We start from the raw sequence: 15,393 nt of genomic DNA on the forward strand, positions 1-15,393 counted from the left end.
ATGTTCTCAGAGTGTTTGCTTGATACTCTGCAAACAGAAGAGACAGATGTTGGGTGGAGGAAAGGAGCAGGCCCACCTCAGCCAGCAAAACTCAACCCTGATTGAATTCAGATCTTCCTTTTTCATATTTGCCTCAGAGCATCTAAATGTGAAAGGTGAGAATCAAAAAATGAGCTTCCATGCTTCTCCTTTAGCACTTCATTACGGTAGCTACCAGCTACATGTAGCTATTGAATGCCTGAAATATACCCAGCAATGACTGAGGACCTGGGCTCATATTTATTTTTATTTTTAATTTTTATTTATTATTTTTTTAAAAATATTTTTTAGTCATAGGTGGATACAATATCTTTATTTTATATTTATGTGATGTTGAGGATTGAACCAAGTGCCTCATGCATGCTAGGTGAATGCGCTACCTCTGAGCCACAACCCCGGCTCCTATTTTTATTTATTTTTTTTAAACATTTATTTTTTAGGGCTGGGGATGTGGCTCAAGTGGTAGCGTGCTCGCCTGGCATGCGTGCGGCCCGGGTTCGATACTCAGCACCACATACAAACAAAGATGTTGTGTCCACTGAAAACTAAAAAATAAATAAATATTAAAATTCTCTCTCTCTCTCTCTCTGACTCTCTCTCTCTCTCTCTTTAAAAAAAATATATTTTAGTTGTAGGTGGACCCAGTACCTTTATTTTATTTTTATGTGGTGCTGAGGATCAAACCCAGTGCCTCATGTATGCCAGGCAAGCGCTGTACCTCTGAGCCACAACCCCAGCCCTCATATTTACTTTTATTTTAAATTTAAATAGCCATGTGTGACATGTGGATGACAAATGGACAGCACAGAGATTCTAAGTTGCCTATGTTGGGTTGTTTGAGTCACTCTACCCACTTTAGTAGGGCAAAGCTGATTTGCTTGGCATGAGCAAGGAGAAGCCTACAACTGTCCCCATGGTCCTCAGGCTATCCCAGTTTCCCACCCATCATCAGCCTCTACAATATTGCTGAGCAAACATTTCCAAATAATCAGTTTGAGGAAGAAGCAAATAATTAGCCTGCCTGTCCATTCACTGCATCTGTGCCTAGCTATGCCCGTGCTTGGCTCATAAAACTGCCTTTTTCATGCTTCTCTAATGAGTTAGACTCACATTCTGCTCTTAAGGTTTTCAAGCTCATTTTTGGGACCAGGATAATATTTGTTTCCTGTGTGACCCAGTGATGCACCTCAAAAAAAGAAGTGTGGTTCTTGGAGTCAGGTTCTTGCTTTGGTGTCTGGCTTCTCTACTTCTGATGGTGCTACCTAGGACAAATTAGTTAACCTCTCTGTGCTTCTGTTTCTTCCCCAATAAGATGAGGATCATAAATAGTACCTCTGTCACCAGAGCGTGGTTGGGCCCAGTAAATTCAGGCAGTGCACTTGGTCCATAATAACTGTTATATTTTCACCTCCTTTTATGATAACACTACTGATATGACTTGAAGATGTGATTCTTACAGGTACCCACAAGGGGGCAGCCTAAAACCATGCATATCTATGGAACATTTGGTCCTTTTTCTTCTCCATTTTTCTTTCTTTTTGGCCTGCTTGAAGAACACTTTCATTAGAGATAGGGCAGGCCCAATATCAAGAAGGTGGTGTGGGTAGTATGGAGCAAGGTTCAGGTTCTAGTTGGGTAGGGAGGTTGATGTGGGTGCTAAAGGAAACATCTGTCCACACATTCTAGGCTTTTCTTTGTAGTTTTTTACATAAATTCTTAATGAAATTCTTGATGTAGGAACTAGAATCTGAAAGTGTTTAGAGAAAAGAAAAACTTGACTTTATCTCTCTGCCCTTGACTTCATGCCTGTCTTTGGAGCATTGCATGTGCACCTTGGAGCCGCCAGGTAGTGAGGAGAACAAGTTATAGAAGAGAGATCTCCGTGGGGAAGGAGGATGAAACTAGGACTTCACAAACTGTGGGAGCATGGGACATCATGGGTCTTGGGAATGGTGGAGTCTTGAAAGTTGGTGTGGTTTAAACCGGTGGGAGTGGGAGAAGGAATGGTATAAGCCAGAAGGTAGTCCTGAGGTCAAGTTAGGAAAAGAGAGTCATATTGGGTGTGTGTTGGGGGGCTGGAATGGTTTGAGATGTGAGATGTTGGGCCTTTAAATTTATAATGGTCATAATGTTGGGAACTTCGTAATTAAGAATTGACTAAGAACAAACATGGAGAATAGCACTTTAAGTCCAGGGTTGATTTTCTAGTACTTCTCTCTTAAATTTTAGTATCCCCAGTACTTATAAAATTAAACTAAAATTTAAAACTAGACCTACAGCCCGCAAAATTAGACTCATACAGAGAATTGTGACAACCCAGTGTTAGCTATGTTATTCACCATCTGTATTTCCACTGCCTCCACAGCAGGCCAAGCTTCCAGTCCCCCCCTTCTGGATATCAAACAGCAAGAGCCTCCCTGGAAAGAGCTGAGGTTGCTATGGCAGCAAAGCATAGTGTGGAGTCAGTTGGTGCTCCCAGAGAAGAAGGCCCAGGCACTGGGAATGGGAATGTGGTAACATTAGCACTAAAGCCAATTTTTCCAGAATGATAGGCTTAAACATCATGTAGCAAATACTCATGAATAACCAATTGTAACAGAATGCAATTATTTCTAATTTCAAAACAGTCATGAAGATCCATTTACTCTTTAATTTAGAAAGCCTCTTAGGAGCCAGGCACGGTGGAGTGCATGCCTATAATCCCAGCAGCTCAGGAGGCTGAGACAGGAATAGCCAGCTTCAGCGCTTAGCAAGGCCCTAAGCAATTTAGTGAGACCCTGTCTCAAAATAAAAAGGGATAGGGATGTGGTTTAGTAGTTAAGCATCCCTGGGTTTGATCTCCAGTTACCTCCTCCCACCCCCCAAAAAAGAAAAAAGAATAAAAGCTCCTTAGGGTCCTGTAGGGGATGGGTAGAGATGTAGAACTCTAAGGATATTTCCTGGAATTGGGGGGGGGGTCACTGTCTTTTGTTCCATTTTATTTGTTGTAGATATTTGAATGACAACAGGAATATCCCATTATTTTCCTTTCTTCTTTGTGATTCTTAGATACTAAGATTGACATCAGAGCAAATTTGGCAGAATTGAAATTGAACATGAGAGTTACAGTGCTCTCCTGAGAAACACTCTTGTGTCCCTTAGCAGTTGGCTCTTTCCAGAAAATAAAATGTTCATATCTATGTAATAATTGGTATCCAAAGTCTTGTACATTTTTATGCTTCTCCTCTCCCCCTCAGGTTTGGTAACAAGGCTGGGAGAGGTTTGGTGAGCATCTCTGTTCGGTCTCTCTGATCTGTCTGTCATTTACTACACCTTCAGACCCTTCCAGGGTCAGACCTGGGAACAGGATTAGGGAAAGGGTTCTGTCCTCCCACGCTGGTGTTGGAACCACTATAGCATGGCTTGGCAGGTACTCATGGAAGCCATAGCTACTGCTCTACAGCTGTTGGGGATTGGTTGTATATGTGCATGGGGGGCGTGATAGATGCTCTGCTTCAAATGAAGAAGCAACAGTGGATGATGTGTGTGCAGCCAGACCCAAGGTGTGTGTCCATAGGGGAAGAGTGAAGAACTTAAAATCATCATGTTTTCTCTCTTACAGGTATGGATGGATTTTTAAAATCAGATGAGAGACAAAGACTAGCCAAAGAGAGAAGAGAAGAAAGAGAAAAATGTCTGGGTAAGTTGTACACGTTGACTGGTTAGGTCCAAGGAAGTGGAGAGGTGGTGAGGGCCTTTTCTAAAGGTCCTGGGAAATCTGCAAATGAACGCAAAGAGAGCTAGGACAATTGCTAGGAGTGGATCCACATGGAGACTGGTATGTTCATAAACATTGCATAATTTTCCAAACAGTTCATTCAGTCACTCACTCAGGAATCATTAAACCTCTTCTGTGTCCTAAGCACTGTGCTTGGGGCTGTGGGCATGAAGGCAAAAAAAAGAGAACTCTGAGCAAGTCGTTATGCCCTCAGGCATTCACTGTATGCATTCACTCAGCTTCTTTTCTGAACATCTAGAAGAGTCATCCTCAGGAAAACTAAGATATTAGCACTTAAATCATTTTCTATGATACATCAGGGTGCCTTGGTTGAGAAAGTCTGTCTTGTGTGCTATAGATAGATAAGTACAGGGTGTTCTCCACAGGGTGCTGTGAAGTAGGTAGATGATGATTTCCCCATTCAATTGAGACAAAAGAGGAGCTTTTGGGTTCTTGCTTGGCTTCTTCCTGGACAGTTCAAGCATTGCCTACTTTGAGGAACCATTCCATGGTTTGACCAGGTGAAGTTAAGAGTCCTTAGTTTCTCGGAGGGAAAGCCAATCTTTTCCATGTGTTTTATCCCTTTGCCCAGCTCAGCATCTGCTTGCTACATGTACAGTTAAACACATTTGAGTGAATGCACTCTTACAGCTATCACGTTTCAAGCTAGTGTACAGTTTAGCCATTGTGCTTAAGTTTGACTTAGTGATAGCAATAATAGTCAGCTCCCATGTGTTGGGGCATTACTGTGTACTTTATGTGCATTATCTCATTTAGTTGTCACCATATTGTGATGTTGCATATATGACTAACCATAATCTCCACTTCACAGAAGAGGAGATGGAGGCACAAACAGTTAACATGCCCAGGATTACCCAGCTAGTGATGGAGGTCTCAGGAACTTTAGTCTCATCACTGCATCCTAGGATCCCACTAGACTGTTTTGCTATTCACTCTTGTTTCTGTGTTATTATTCTTAATTCATGCCACATGGGGTGCTCTAGAAATGACCTTCTGCTTTCCTTCACCAGCTGCCCGGGAGCAGCAGATCCTGGAGAAACAGAAAAGAGCTAAGCTCCAGTATGAAAAGCAAATTGAGGAGCGATGGCGGAAACTGGAAGAGCAGCGACAACGGGAGGATCAAAAGAGGGCTGCTGTAGAAGAGAAGAGGAAGCAGAAGCTCCGAGAGGAGGAGGTAAAGCCCCAGGAGTCCCTCATCCCAACCATCTTGGCAGCTCACACAGAGTGTAGTGCTGAGAGCACCTGGACATCCTACCCAGCTCCAAGGTATAAGAGAGACATGATCCTGTATCTTCTCCCAGTGGCTCACCATATGCTCTTTGAGCATGATGATACAGTGATCCAGTGGAAGAAGCACTGGCATAGTAAACAGACTTATCTATTCAGTTCAGATGTCACTTTGCTATATGACTTTGGGCAAGTGGTTGGTGTCTCTGGGCCTTGATTTGCTTGTCTCTGCATTGAGGAGGTTGGATTTGGTGGTCTCCCAAGAGCTGTTCCAGGCATAACCTTTTCTGACTCTAAGTTAAGGCTCACAGGGGATTGTGGTTAGGATAATACAGTCTGGAGGGTTGTCCGTGTTTCTAGGGCAGATATGAGGCCAGAGTGTGAGCTGTGAGGGTCAAGAACAAAATGATCCTGTGATTCACTGCTGGAAAATTAGTTTACCCTCAAATACAAAGATGCTAGTGTATTTAAATTTTACCGTAGTTCCTGCTTTAATCATTCTTTCTTTCCAGTTACCTTTTAAAAAAGAAATATAATGCAGTTACCCCTACAGAGTCCTTTATTTCTAAACTGAAATAGATTTAGAAAGCATATTTGGGTAATAGATTTTCTTAACAAGAATATATTAAGGATGTAATCATAGCCTTGTATCAGGTGATGGTCATTTTTTATTCATAAGGTATAATGATATCTTAGTATGAACAATATAGCAATTTGTTAATCTCCAAAACTGTAGGATACAAAGATTTTTGTATAAATTTAGTATTTTTTAAAAAAATCTCCTAGTGGTTGTTTTCTACTATATATATTTACTACTTCCTCTTTTTTTTAACTTAAAAAGCACATATGAACATGAATACAAACACACAATTAGATCTATCTTTACCTACAAAGCACCCAGTTCCTTTGTTCTTCTTAGCAAATAAAGATCTAAGCAATGCTCTTAGCCATGGTTCACCATTATTGACTGCTCATTATTCATCTGCTCAGCTCTACCACTAAGCATCTGGTGGCCAGGGGCAAGTCACATATCCCTTCTAATTCTGTATCCTCAGCTCCAAACAAAAATGGTTACAGGAATTAAAGGAGTTGACTTTTATGAAAGTGTCCAGCAAAACACCTGGCACAGAATAATCCCTTAGAAAAGTGAGATTCTCTCCACTTAATTCATTTGATCTTGGCTGAAGCAAGGTGAAAGAGAGCTACCTAGAAGAGATTATGGCACAGAGTATATATACTATTAAAAAAAAAGCCACAGAGCGACAGTGTTTCAGTAATTTAGGACCAATTTCTTCTTTCTCAAACTTTGTACTTCTCATGAGTCACTGGACTCACCCATTTTCTGCCCATCCTCCATTCCTTGATGACTTAGAGCTTGTCCCTTTCCCCCCAGCCTCTTCATTTTGATTTTTGACATCCTCTAGGATTGCTGATTCAAGGGAAAGCTTGTCACTGCTGCTTCCAGGAAGGAGCACTGTAAAGTGTCAAGTTACATGCTTCCTGTGTTCTGAAACATCCTATAGTGTCACAGGGGTTCACTTTTGAGGCAATTTCTATGTTTAATTTTCCTTTATAGAACATTAGTGCTGGGGCTGGGGCTATGGTTCAGCGGTAGAGTGCTCACCTAGCACATGCAAGGCGCGGGGTTCTATCCTTAACACCACATAAAAAATAAATGAATAAATAAAATAAAGATATCGTGTCCAACTACAATTTAAAAAATACTTTTTAAAAAAGAACATTAGTGCTATTAGTTGCATTAAGTACTCACACACCTCCTCCTTGCCTATGAGGGAATGTTATGCCAGATGGTTGGTCCACATGCATCTGAATCTTCAGAGGTTTCACTTCTGGATGATTTTCCATTTGCTTCTGTGCTTTCTTGCACCCGTAATGTGGTGGTTATGGCGGGTGGGGAATGGTTCCTGACTCTTGTCAGCTTAACAACAAGCTGAGCTTGCTTTTCTGTTCTCCCTGAGCATGGTAGGGCTGGGCAGAGAGCTGGGCTTAAAAAGGTTGCGTAGCAACCCAAGGAAGCAGAAGCCTTTCTCTGCCACCTGCTCCTACCCTTAGGGTCCCAGGAGACCCAGGTGTAGCTTAGAGACTTTTCACATACAGGCTGGCCAGTTAACCACATTGGTGTTGGTAATTACCAATACAGAGGCTTATTTGGCATTGTTTGTGCTTGATCTTCAGAGAAGGGGGATGAGACTGCACTGCAGAAGCCCCTATCCAAAGGAAGCCCTTTGTGGTCACCCCCATGGTTCTTGAAGAGCTCTGTAAGAGTTGTTGTATGCTAAGTACCTGGCTGTGGAGATTGTTGAGTCCTTTTCTTGGTGCCAGACTTAAGTTCTTTTTGTCATGCTCTGTCTCTTGTCAACCAAGGAAAAGGCTCAGTGGGAAGATAGTTCATCCTGTGCAGGCCATTTTGCTTCTGTAGTCTATTGGGAAATGCACATATTACCCAACAAGTCCTACCTCTCTGGGTCTGATGTTTAGGAGATAAAAAGAGGCCTGTTAGCTACTCACTCCTACCCAACCCTGACCTGGCTTCCATCCCTGTGGTTGTCATGATGTTCTTGGTAACTCTTCATGTCTGTGCCAAGGCAGAAGTGGATGGTGTCTCAGGACCCCCACCACTACATTGGGGGTGCAAGAAAGCACAGAAGCAAATACAGAATTATTCTGGCAGTGGCAGTCCCTCATCTGCAATGCAGAATGATCAGCCTGACTCCCAGAAGTCTCAAGAATTGGCAGTATTGGAGGCTAGCCAGGCCTGTCCTAGGGAGGGAAAGTCTGATATCTGCTTGAGATCCTGACTTTGAACTCAATTTTCTTGCTGGAGACCATCTTTTCTTTTCTTTTCTTCATTTTAGTTGTAGATGGACACAATACCTTTATTTTATTTACTTTTATGTGATGCTGAGGATTGAACCCGGAGCCTCACACATTCAAGAAGAGTGCTCTACCACTGAGCCACGACCCCAGCCCCCTATCTTTTCTTTAAAATGGGTTCCTACAATGTTCACATGCTGCACAGTTCCAAAATTAAGCTGCTAGAACAGGCACTTTACTTTCAACTGAGTTAGGACTGATATGCAGTGTTCTCACCCAGTCAGGAATATAATTTCCTGAGTAGTGGCCCTGAAATATGTGATTTGGAGAAGGCCATTCTACATTTCTCCTGCTAAACAGATAACTAGGAAAGGCCTTTTTTCCAAGAGTAGCTTCATCTCTTTAAGTTAGTTTGACAAATTAAACTGTTCATACTCTCATTGCTTTATAGATAACAAAACCTACCTTGCTAAGAAATTTCTGGGCCGGGGTGGTGGTGCACACCTGTAATACCAGTGGCTCGGGATGCTGAGACACAAGTGAGGCACTAAGCAACTTAATGAGACCCTGTCTCTAAATAAATAAATTTAAAAACAGGGCTGGGAATATGGCTCAGTGGTTTAGTACCCCTGAATTCAATCCCCAGTACCCCTACCCCAAAACTAGAAATTTCTGAACACACCTAAAAAACTTCACTTAGCTGTGCACCTTGGAGCCTTATCCCTGCAATGTCATCACCTAAACACATATGGTAAAAGCAGGGGCAAAGGCATAACCCTGACAGCCCCAACTCCTGACAGAGATTGCTGTCTGGGTAGTAGTGTTTGGGCCATGTCCTGGTAGAGGACTGTTGCTCGGACAGCTCAGTGGGTCACCTTGGATGTGATTCTCCAAGTTCTTTGAGGAAGATCTAGAGCTTAGAGCTCAAGGGGGCTTTTGCCTCTTATTGTTCATTTCTTCTAATAAGCCCCACTCAATAGAAGATATTCTGTTGACAAAAATTTGCCTTGTCCTTTCCCCATCCTCTGATGATCATCAGATGATGCCCAGGAGAACCAAAACTTGGCAGGAATTGTAGTATGCAGTATACAGTTCCTAGTATTTATTAATACTGGTTTCCTGATGTGACTGAATTTACCCTTGCTTTTTCATGCTTGGCCTTTCTTCTCACAGTGTGGTCCCAATACCATTAACACCTGATAACTAGTTAGAAATACAGATTCTTAGCAGGCTCCACCCCAGACTTACCCAGAAACCCTGGGGAGATACCCCAACAATCTGTTTTAATATGCCCTCCAGGGGATTACAATACAGCCACATTTACATTTAAGAATCACTTGTTCTAAAATGTTCTGTTAATAGTCCTCCTCCTCTTCAAATTCAGATTCAGTCAGCATTGGTGAAGTACTTACACATCAAGAACTAGACTAGACGTTAACTTTGTAGACTTGAGAGTAATCTGATAAAGTAGGTAATGTCATTCTCATTCTGTAGGTGAGAAAATTGAAGCCCAAGGATGTGAAATGATTGACTCAAGGTCACAAGGCTAAAAAATGGTAGGCAAAGGTAGACTCTGAATCTTTACCTTCTGATTCCAAATCTAGGATTCTTTCTGCTCAATCAGATGAAGGGAATCAGAAGGGTATACGCAAATACTAGGCAATACCTCCATACACAGGACTAACTTCTAACCAGTGCAGTGGACCAGTTTTTTTATATATATGTTTGAATCATCCCATTCTGACTTCTTTTGGTTCTATAAGTCTGTTAGAACTTGTTTACTACCTGTTTTTCCTCTTCTCTCTAAAAATTGGTGATACAAGGTGATTGTCTCGTTTTCTCAGGGATGATTACATTTTTATAAGCCTATTCAAGGTCCAAATGACCTAATTTCCATTGTTGGAATTTGGAGTCACTCAGTGGATTTGGGGTAGATGGCATGGGTAGTTTTTCTAAAAGTAACTGAACAGTCCAGGGATAAGTTTGGCTTTAGTTGAACATTATTGTATAATTCTGCCCCCTAGATAGCTGCTCCAGTGGTAAAACTGGCTCTATGAAATTCAATATCTTTTATTCTCATTGAGCCCCTAGTAGATAAAGGACAGTCTAATGAGTTCCTTCTGATATATAGGAAATCTACCAAAAACTAATTTCATTCTTCAGGGTGAAAGGTTTCAACACTTAAATTAGGTCATTGACTAAATACTTTGTTAAATTCATACAATGAAATAACATTCAGCCTCACGCTCAAGTACCCGTATTTTAGGCATCATGGTGGAGAAGTTCTGTTTCCTCTAAGCATCAACTTTTACCTGGCAGATCACCAGTGCTGGCCATCAGCATTAAACGGCCCAGGTTCATGAGAATGGAGCAACCAGGAAATGTACACTTGTGATTGTACAGTGTCCAGTCCCAAACTAGAACACAATTAATAGTCAATATAAATCTGAGTGATATAAGAGGAAACAATTCCCCTCTCTGCTCACAGGTCCATGAAAAGACTAATTGCTAACGTTTTTTAGCAAAATGCTATTCAGAGAAAAAATTACACAGAGGAAGCTGAGATGTAAAGAACCCAACTGCTCGTCTCATGCCTCTGGTGTAGACAAAAGGGGTAAATCCAGGCACATCCTAAGTGACATTTATGTGTTTGCAGTAAGTGAAATAAAGGAGGCTTTTCCTAATGCTTAAGTCAGTTACACAGTTTTTGCTGTCCTAATTTAATTTTACTTGCTTGTTTTAGTAAAAAAATCATATCTTTGTGTTTTGGAGTCAGATAGGAGTAGTCCAGTTCCAGGAACTCCATGGAATTAAGTTTTATGAGGGCTAATGGGTGTCAGTATATAAGACCAGAATTGCTTTGGACCTTCTCCAGTGGTGGCAGGGAAAGTAGCTGGTATTTGCAGAGTCATTGAGGTGCAGAGTAAGAATACTTTTGCTGCAGTGCCAAGGACAACTCTATGGAAAGTAACAGTCTGGTTAATACAGGAGGATGCTTTTGATAAATCCTCTGTTAATAGAGAAGCCTACTGGTAGATTTTCTTTTCTGGTTAAAAATTGCTTAGTTCTTCTTTCCCTCATGCCCAAACCTACCTAACTCTGGAGATGTATAGATGTTTTACTTTGTGGCCAGAAGATTCTATACTCCTTCCTGTCTCATTAAATTTTGAACTGTGCAGAAAAGTGTTATAATATAGAAAAAAATAGATTTTTCTTTTTAAAACTATGTATAAGGCTACAGAAACTCAGATTATATTTTAATCTAAATTTTCTCAAATTAGAATGTTTTGTGCTTACAATTATAAAGACTGCAGTTGGTTCTGGAGCAAAATTCCAGTTCTCTTACTGGATGGTGCAAGCTTGGGTTTGAGACAGGCCTCAAGGAGTTAATGCTTGTTGGGCATTATTCTTAAACAAATCAAGGGCTGGCATAACAGCAGCTTTTCCCCAGGGAGGGGTGAGGAGGGGACAGGACACAGTGTTCAGTTGGAGATCTGGTGATAGCCTAGCCGCATTGTTTACTCTCCACCCACCGAGAGTGTGATGTGGCAGAGAGAATATGTGTGCCTGGGTTTAGGATGCTGAGCACAGAAAGCCTGGTTTGGTGACTCACCCCAGAGCACTGAGGCGGCAGTGCAGTGGGGCTGGGTGTTTGAGCTTGTTCTTTGTTGACACCCAATGCTTTGTGTGAACTGGGCAGGAGCGACTGGAGGCAATGATGCGCCGGTCCCTGGAGCGTACACAGCAGCTGGAGCTGAAGAAGAAGTGTTCGTGGGGAACATCACTGGCCACAGGACCTGGAGGACGTGATGGTGAGTGCAGGGCTGTCCCTGCATTGCAGGGCTCCAGTGGGAGATCATGGGCAGGGCTGGGTGTCCACAGGATCTTGGGGATGCTGTGCACAGCTTTACAGGCACCCTTTTTGGGTGTGATGTTTAAAACTGCCAAGCTTCTGTGTATGCATTTCTCATGAGAGGGAGATGTGTATTCTTCTTGCTAGCAAACAGCAATTGATGCAATAACTGGGCTTTCAGGGAGAGCAAAAGAAAATGGATGCAAAGCCTGGCTAGCTGGCCTCAGCAGGCAGGTCCAGGGGTAATCTGATTTCAGGGAAGGGAAATGGCAGGAGACTCAGTCACTATTTCAGACATGACTGGGAAAGTCAGAGTTACTCTCTAAAAAGGACTGGACTTTTTCTTTTCACATTATGAATTTTTGTTGCTCGTTTTATTTTGTTTCAAGGGGACTTATTTCATTATCCAGTTCATACCCATCTTTAAATTTTTAAATGTTTACTTTAATGTATGGGTTATTACTAGTCTCAGGATGACTTTTCCCCTCTTTTCAGTGTCATACTATGTTTCAGTGATCTCAGCATTATGTTATGCAGAGTTATTTACTAGCTATTTCTTAAAGGTGTTTATAATATAGTTTATTAGTTGTATTGTGCTTTTAACTTTTTGGCAGTGATATACTTTTTTCTTTTTTGAGAAATCAGCAACACATTTGTTAACTTTTCTAATTTCCTAATTAGAAAGTAAAATAAAACAACAAATTGGGACTTTTTTCTTTTACCTCTCTTTGCTCTGATTTTTTGCTGTGTAGGTGAATCAGAAAATACCCCACCCCCTCCTCTAGGTTTAGCAGCCAGCACTCTTCCTCCGGACGCAGGGACCACTGCCACCGCTGCCGAGTCCAGCAACGGTATATCCGAGCATCATCGTGCCATAGCGCTTTGTGAAAATTGTTCTGATCACCCTCCTCCATTACTGTCTGTCTGAAGTGCTTTCACAGTTGATTTCTTAGTCTGACCTGTTATAATTTTTTTTCTAGAGATGTGAATGATATGCTTATCTTTCTTTGTTCCTCTGCCATCATGGAGCTGTGCATGCCTTATATCGTAGTGTTCTGGAGACATTTCATCCTCAGCTCACTTCTACCTTAAAAATCTTGTCATTATTTGATTTTTGTGCATCTATGTCTTTAACAATTTCATTAATCATCTGTTTTAGGCATTAAGTAGAAGGGCGTTTGGATCACTTCTTGTGAAAAGCCAGAAATCACAGAGTTCTGAATGGAATACTTGGACTTGGTGTTAATGTGGTGGATACCAGGAGAAGTGTTTGAGAGGGAGTGCTAGGGAGTTTATTAATAGTAACACTGGGAATCCAAAGAATTAGACAACTTGGCTCTGTGATTCATTTCATATCTCTGTCTAAAACGCTGTGTTTTGGGGATGTAGCTTAGTGGAAGAACACTTGCCTGGGATGTAGGAGGCCATGGGTTCGATGCCCAGAAGAACAAATAAACAAAAGGATTTCTATTTTGAATACAGACCTGGGAAATTCTATGGTTTAGATTAAGAATGGAACTAGCAAAACCTTGTTCCCATGTAATAAAGATTAGAAATTCAACCCATTTCTGGTTAGCAACACCAACAATACAGAAGGTTGTGTTTACAGTAGGAATTAATATCCTTGGTTTCTGGCATTCCTTTAACAAAAAGTATCCTCGTACCATGGACTTTGCTGTACAGGCCTCGCTATAATACCTATAGGGTGGGCACTGGCTTTTCCCGCAAAGTGGGTACAAGTAGAATGGAATTAGTACCCAAGGTTATGACCAGGGTAATATGATCATAACCACATGAATGTGGTACTTGACTTGGGCACACAATTTAAAGGGGCTGCCCAAAATCTCAGCAATGAAAATAACATTTTAAATGGAATATTTTAAAAATAAAAATTAATACAGAAAAGTCCAGAGTGAACAAAACAGAATTTCAAAATGTGTGATGCTGAACTATATCAAAGCCTGAGGCAAAAGAGAAAATATATACTCTACCTACTTATTTTACTAGAATCTTAAAGTAGTTAAAACCCTAAAATTTGAATAAAAGTTTTAAAATTTAAAACAACACCAGGGATGGTGGTATATATTTTTAATCCCAGCTACTCATGAGGCTGAGGCAGGAAAGTCACAAGTTTGAGGCCACCCTGTCTCAAAAATCACAAAATAAAAAAGGGCTGGGGCTGTAGCTCAGTGGTAAAGGGCCCCTGGGTTCAATTCCTAGTTTCCCTAACACACACACAAAATCAAAATATCACTTCAAGTTTAAATATTTTATGTATCCCCAATTTATTATACTTTGATTTCAGCTAATTAATTTATCACTTGGTCAGCATAAATTGTCAGATATGACCGTTCTCTGATTTGAAAACAAGGTGAACATAGGAGTTAGATTTTGAAAATATTATTGATGAGTTTGTGTCCTTTATTCATTTTTCCTTTCACCTCAGGCTCCAATATAGGTTGGCAGGGCACTGGTAGAACCTCTTTGTTGGTTGTAATGATTTAATTTTGAAACCTGTCTGAAATGACTGAAACATGAGAACACCAAACTTAGGGTTATGTGTTAAAATACTAACCTTAAACTAATAAAGCATCTACAAAAGAGCCATTTTTTAAACTTTATTTTATTTATTTATATGCAGTGTTAAGAATCAAACCTAGTACATCACACATGCTAGGCAAGCTCTCTACCACTGAGCCACAACTCCAGTCCCAAAAGAGCCATTTTGACTCCATCTTTTAACAAGAGGAAGAAAACCAACTACTAAAGGGCATTCTGTTTTAAATACAGAGCCTGAGTTACAAATTACATCTTTTTTTAACCTGAGCCACAGGTAACCTTTAGGAAAATTTCAGTTTCAGCACTAGTCTCAATCAGACCATAGAACATTTCCAGCAGTGATTTGTCTCTGGTCCAGGTTGGTTTTGTTTTCGTATGGTGTGAATATATTTTAAAATCCCTGGATGCAAGAAAATGATTTTGGATTAACATGGCTTTAGTTGAACATTTAAGTGAGGTTGAACATTTGAAAATGAAGAGAAGAACTGAAGAAATTGTATACAATTTCTTGGCTGATGTAGCCTGGGCATTTCCAGATCAGGATAATGAGATCCCAGGATGATAGAAGCAAGCAGAGTTGTGCTGTGCCACTGTGGCGTAGATGTATGGATGAGGACAAGAAGGACACTTTGGGATATGTGTTTCTCAGTCTATAGTGACATGAATATCAATGTCTTTAATGCGTTTCTCTGCAGCATGTGACAAACTTTCTACATCAACCATGAATTTGCCAAAGCAGATGGAGCCTCCCATGAGTAAACGCCTGTCTTCATCCACCGTGGCAATATCCTATTCCCCAGACCGAGGCAAGTGCACATGTAGACATGGTCTCCCCAGTTTGCTTCTTTGTGGTGTGAGCATCTTAACATTGGTCTTTGTGAGAGCCCCCTCTGAGTTTTCTGCAAATATCACCATCATCCTAGTCTCTTGGTTTGAATGTGGGAGCCTCAGGACCTTGCTAATAAAACTTTGGAAAGTGACATTGCTTCTTAGAGCCAGGTGATTGTTGAGTAGGGATAGGAATTGATACACTCCCAGTCTGAAAGACTCCACATTGTATGTAGGAGTTTTAAAAGTACCTGTCTGTCAGTGATGGGATGTG

The 15,393-nt window shown here is 41.1% G+C and overlaps 1 protein-coding gene across 1 annotated transcript in view; it reads left to right on the forward strand.

The window, feature by feature from the left end:
* The window catches only part of Map7d2 (MAP7 domain containing 2), a 104,599-nt gene that overhangs the window by 39,611 nt on the left and 49,595 nt on the right, over window positions 1-15,393 (forward strand). The window contains exons 2-6 of the mRNA XM_026405452.2: window positions 3,641-3,718; window positions 4,828-4,991; window positions 11,580-11,691; window positions 12,485-12,583; window positions 14,987-15,097. Of these exons, the coding sequence (XP_026261237.1) occupies window positions 3,643-3,718; window positions 4,828-4,991; window positions 11,580-11,691; window positions 12,485-12,583; window positions 14,987-15,097 (562 nt within the window). The 5' untranslated portion in view covers window positions 3,641-3,642. The remainder of the gene's footprint in view (window positions 1-3,640; window positions 3,719-4,827; window positions 4,992-11,579; window positions 11,692-12,484; window positions 12,584-14,986; window positions 15,098-15,393) is intronic.

This window comes from Urocitellus parryii, chromosome X (assembly GCF_045843805.1).
Source record: "Urocitellus parryii isolate mUroPar1 chromosome X, mUroPar1.hap1, whole genome shotgun sequence".
In the NCBI taxonomy this organism is placed as follows: Eukaryota; Metazoa; Chordata; class Mammalia; order Rodentia; family Sciuridae; genus Urocitellus; species Urocitellus parryii.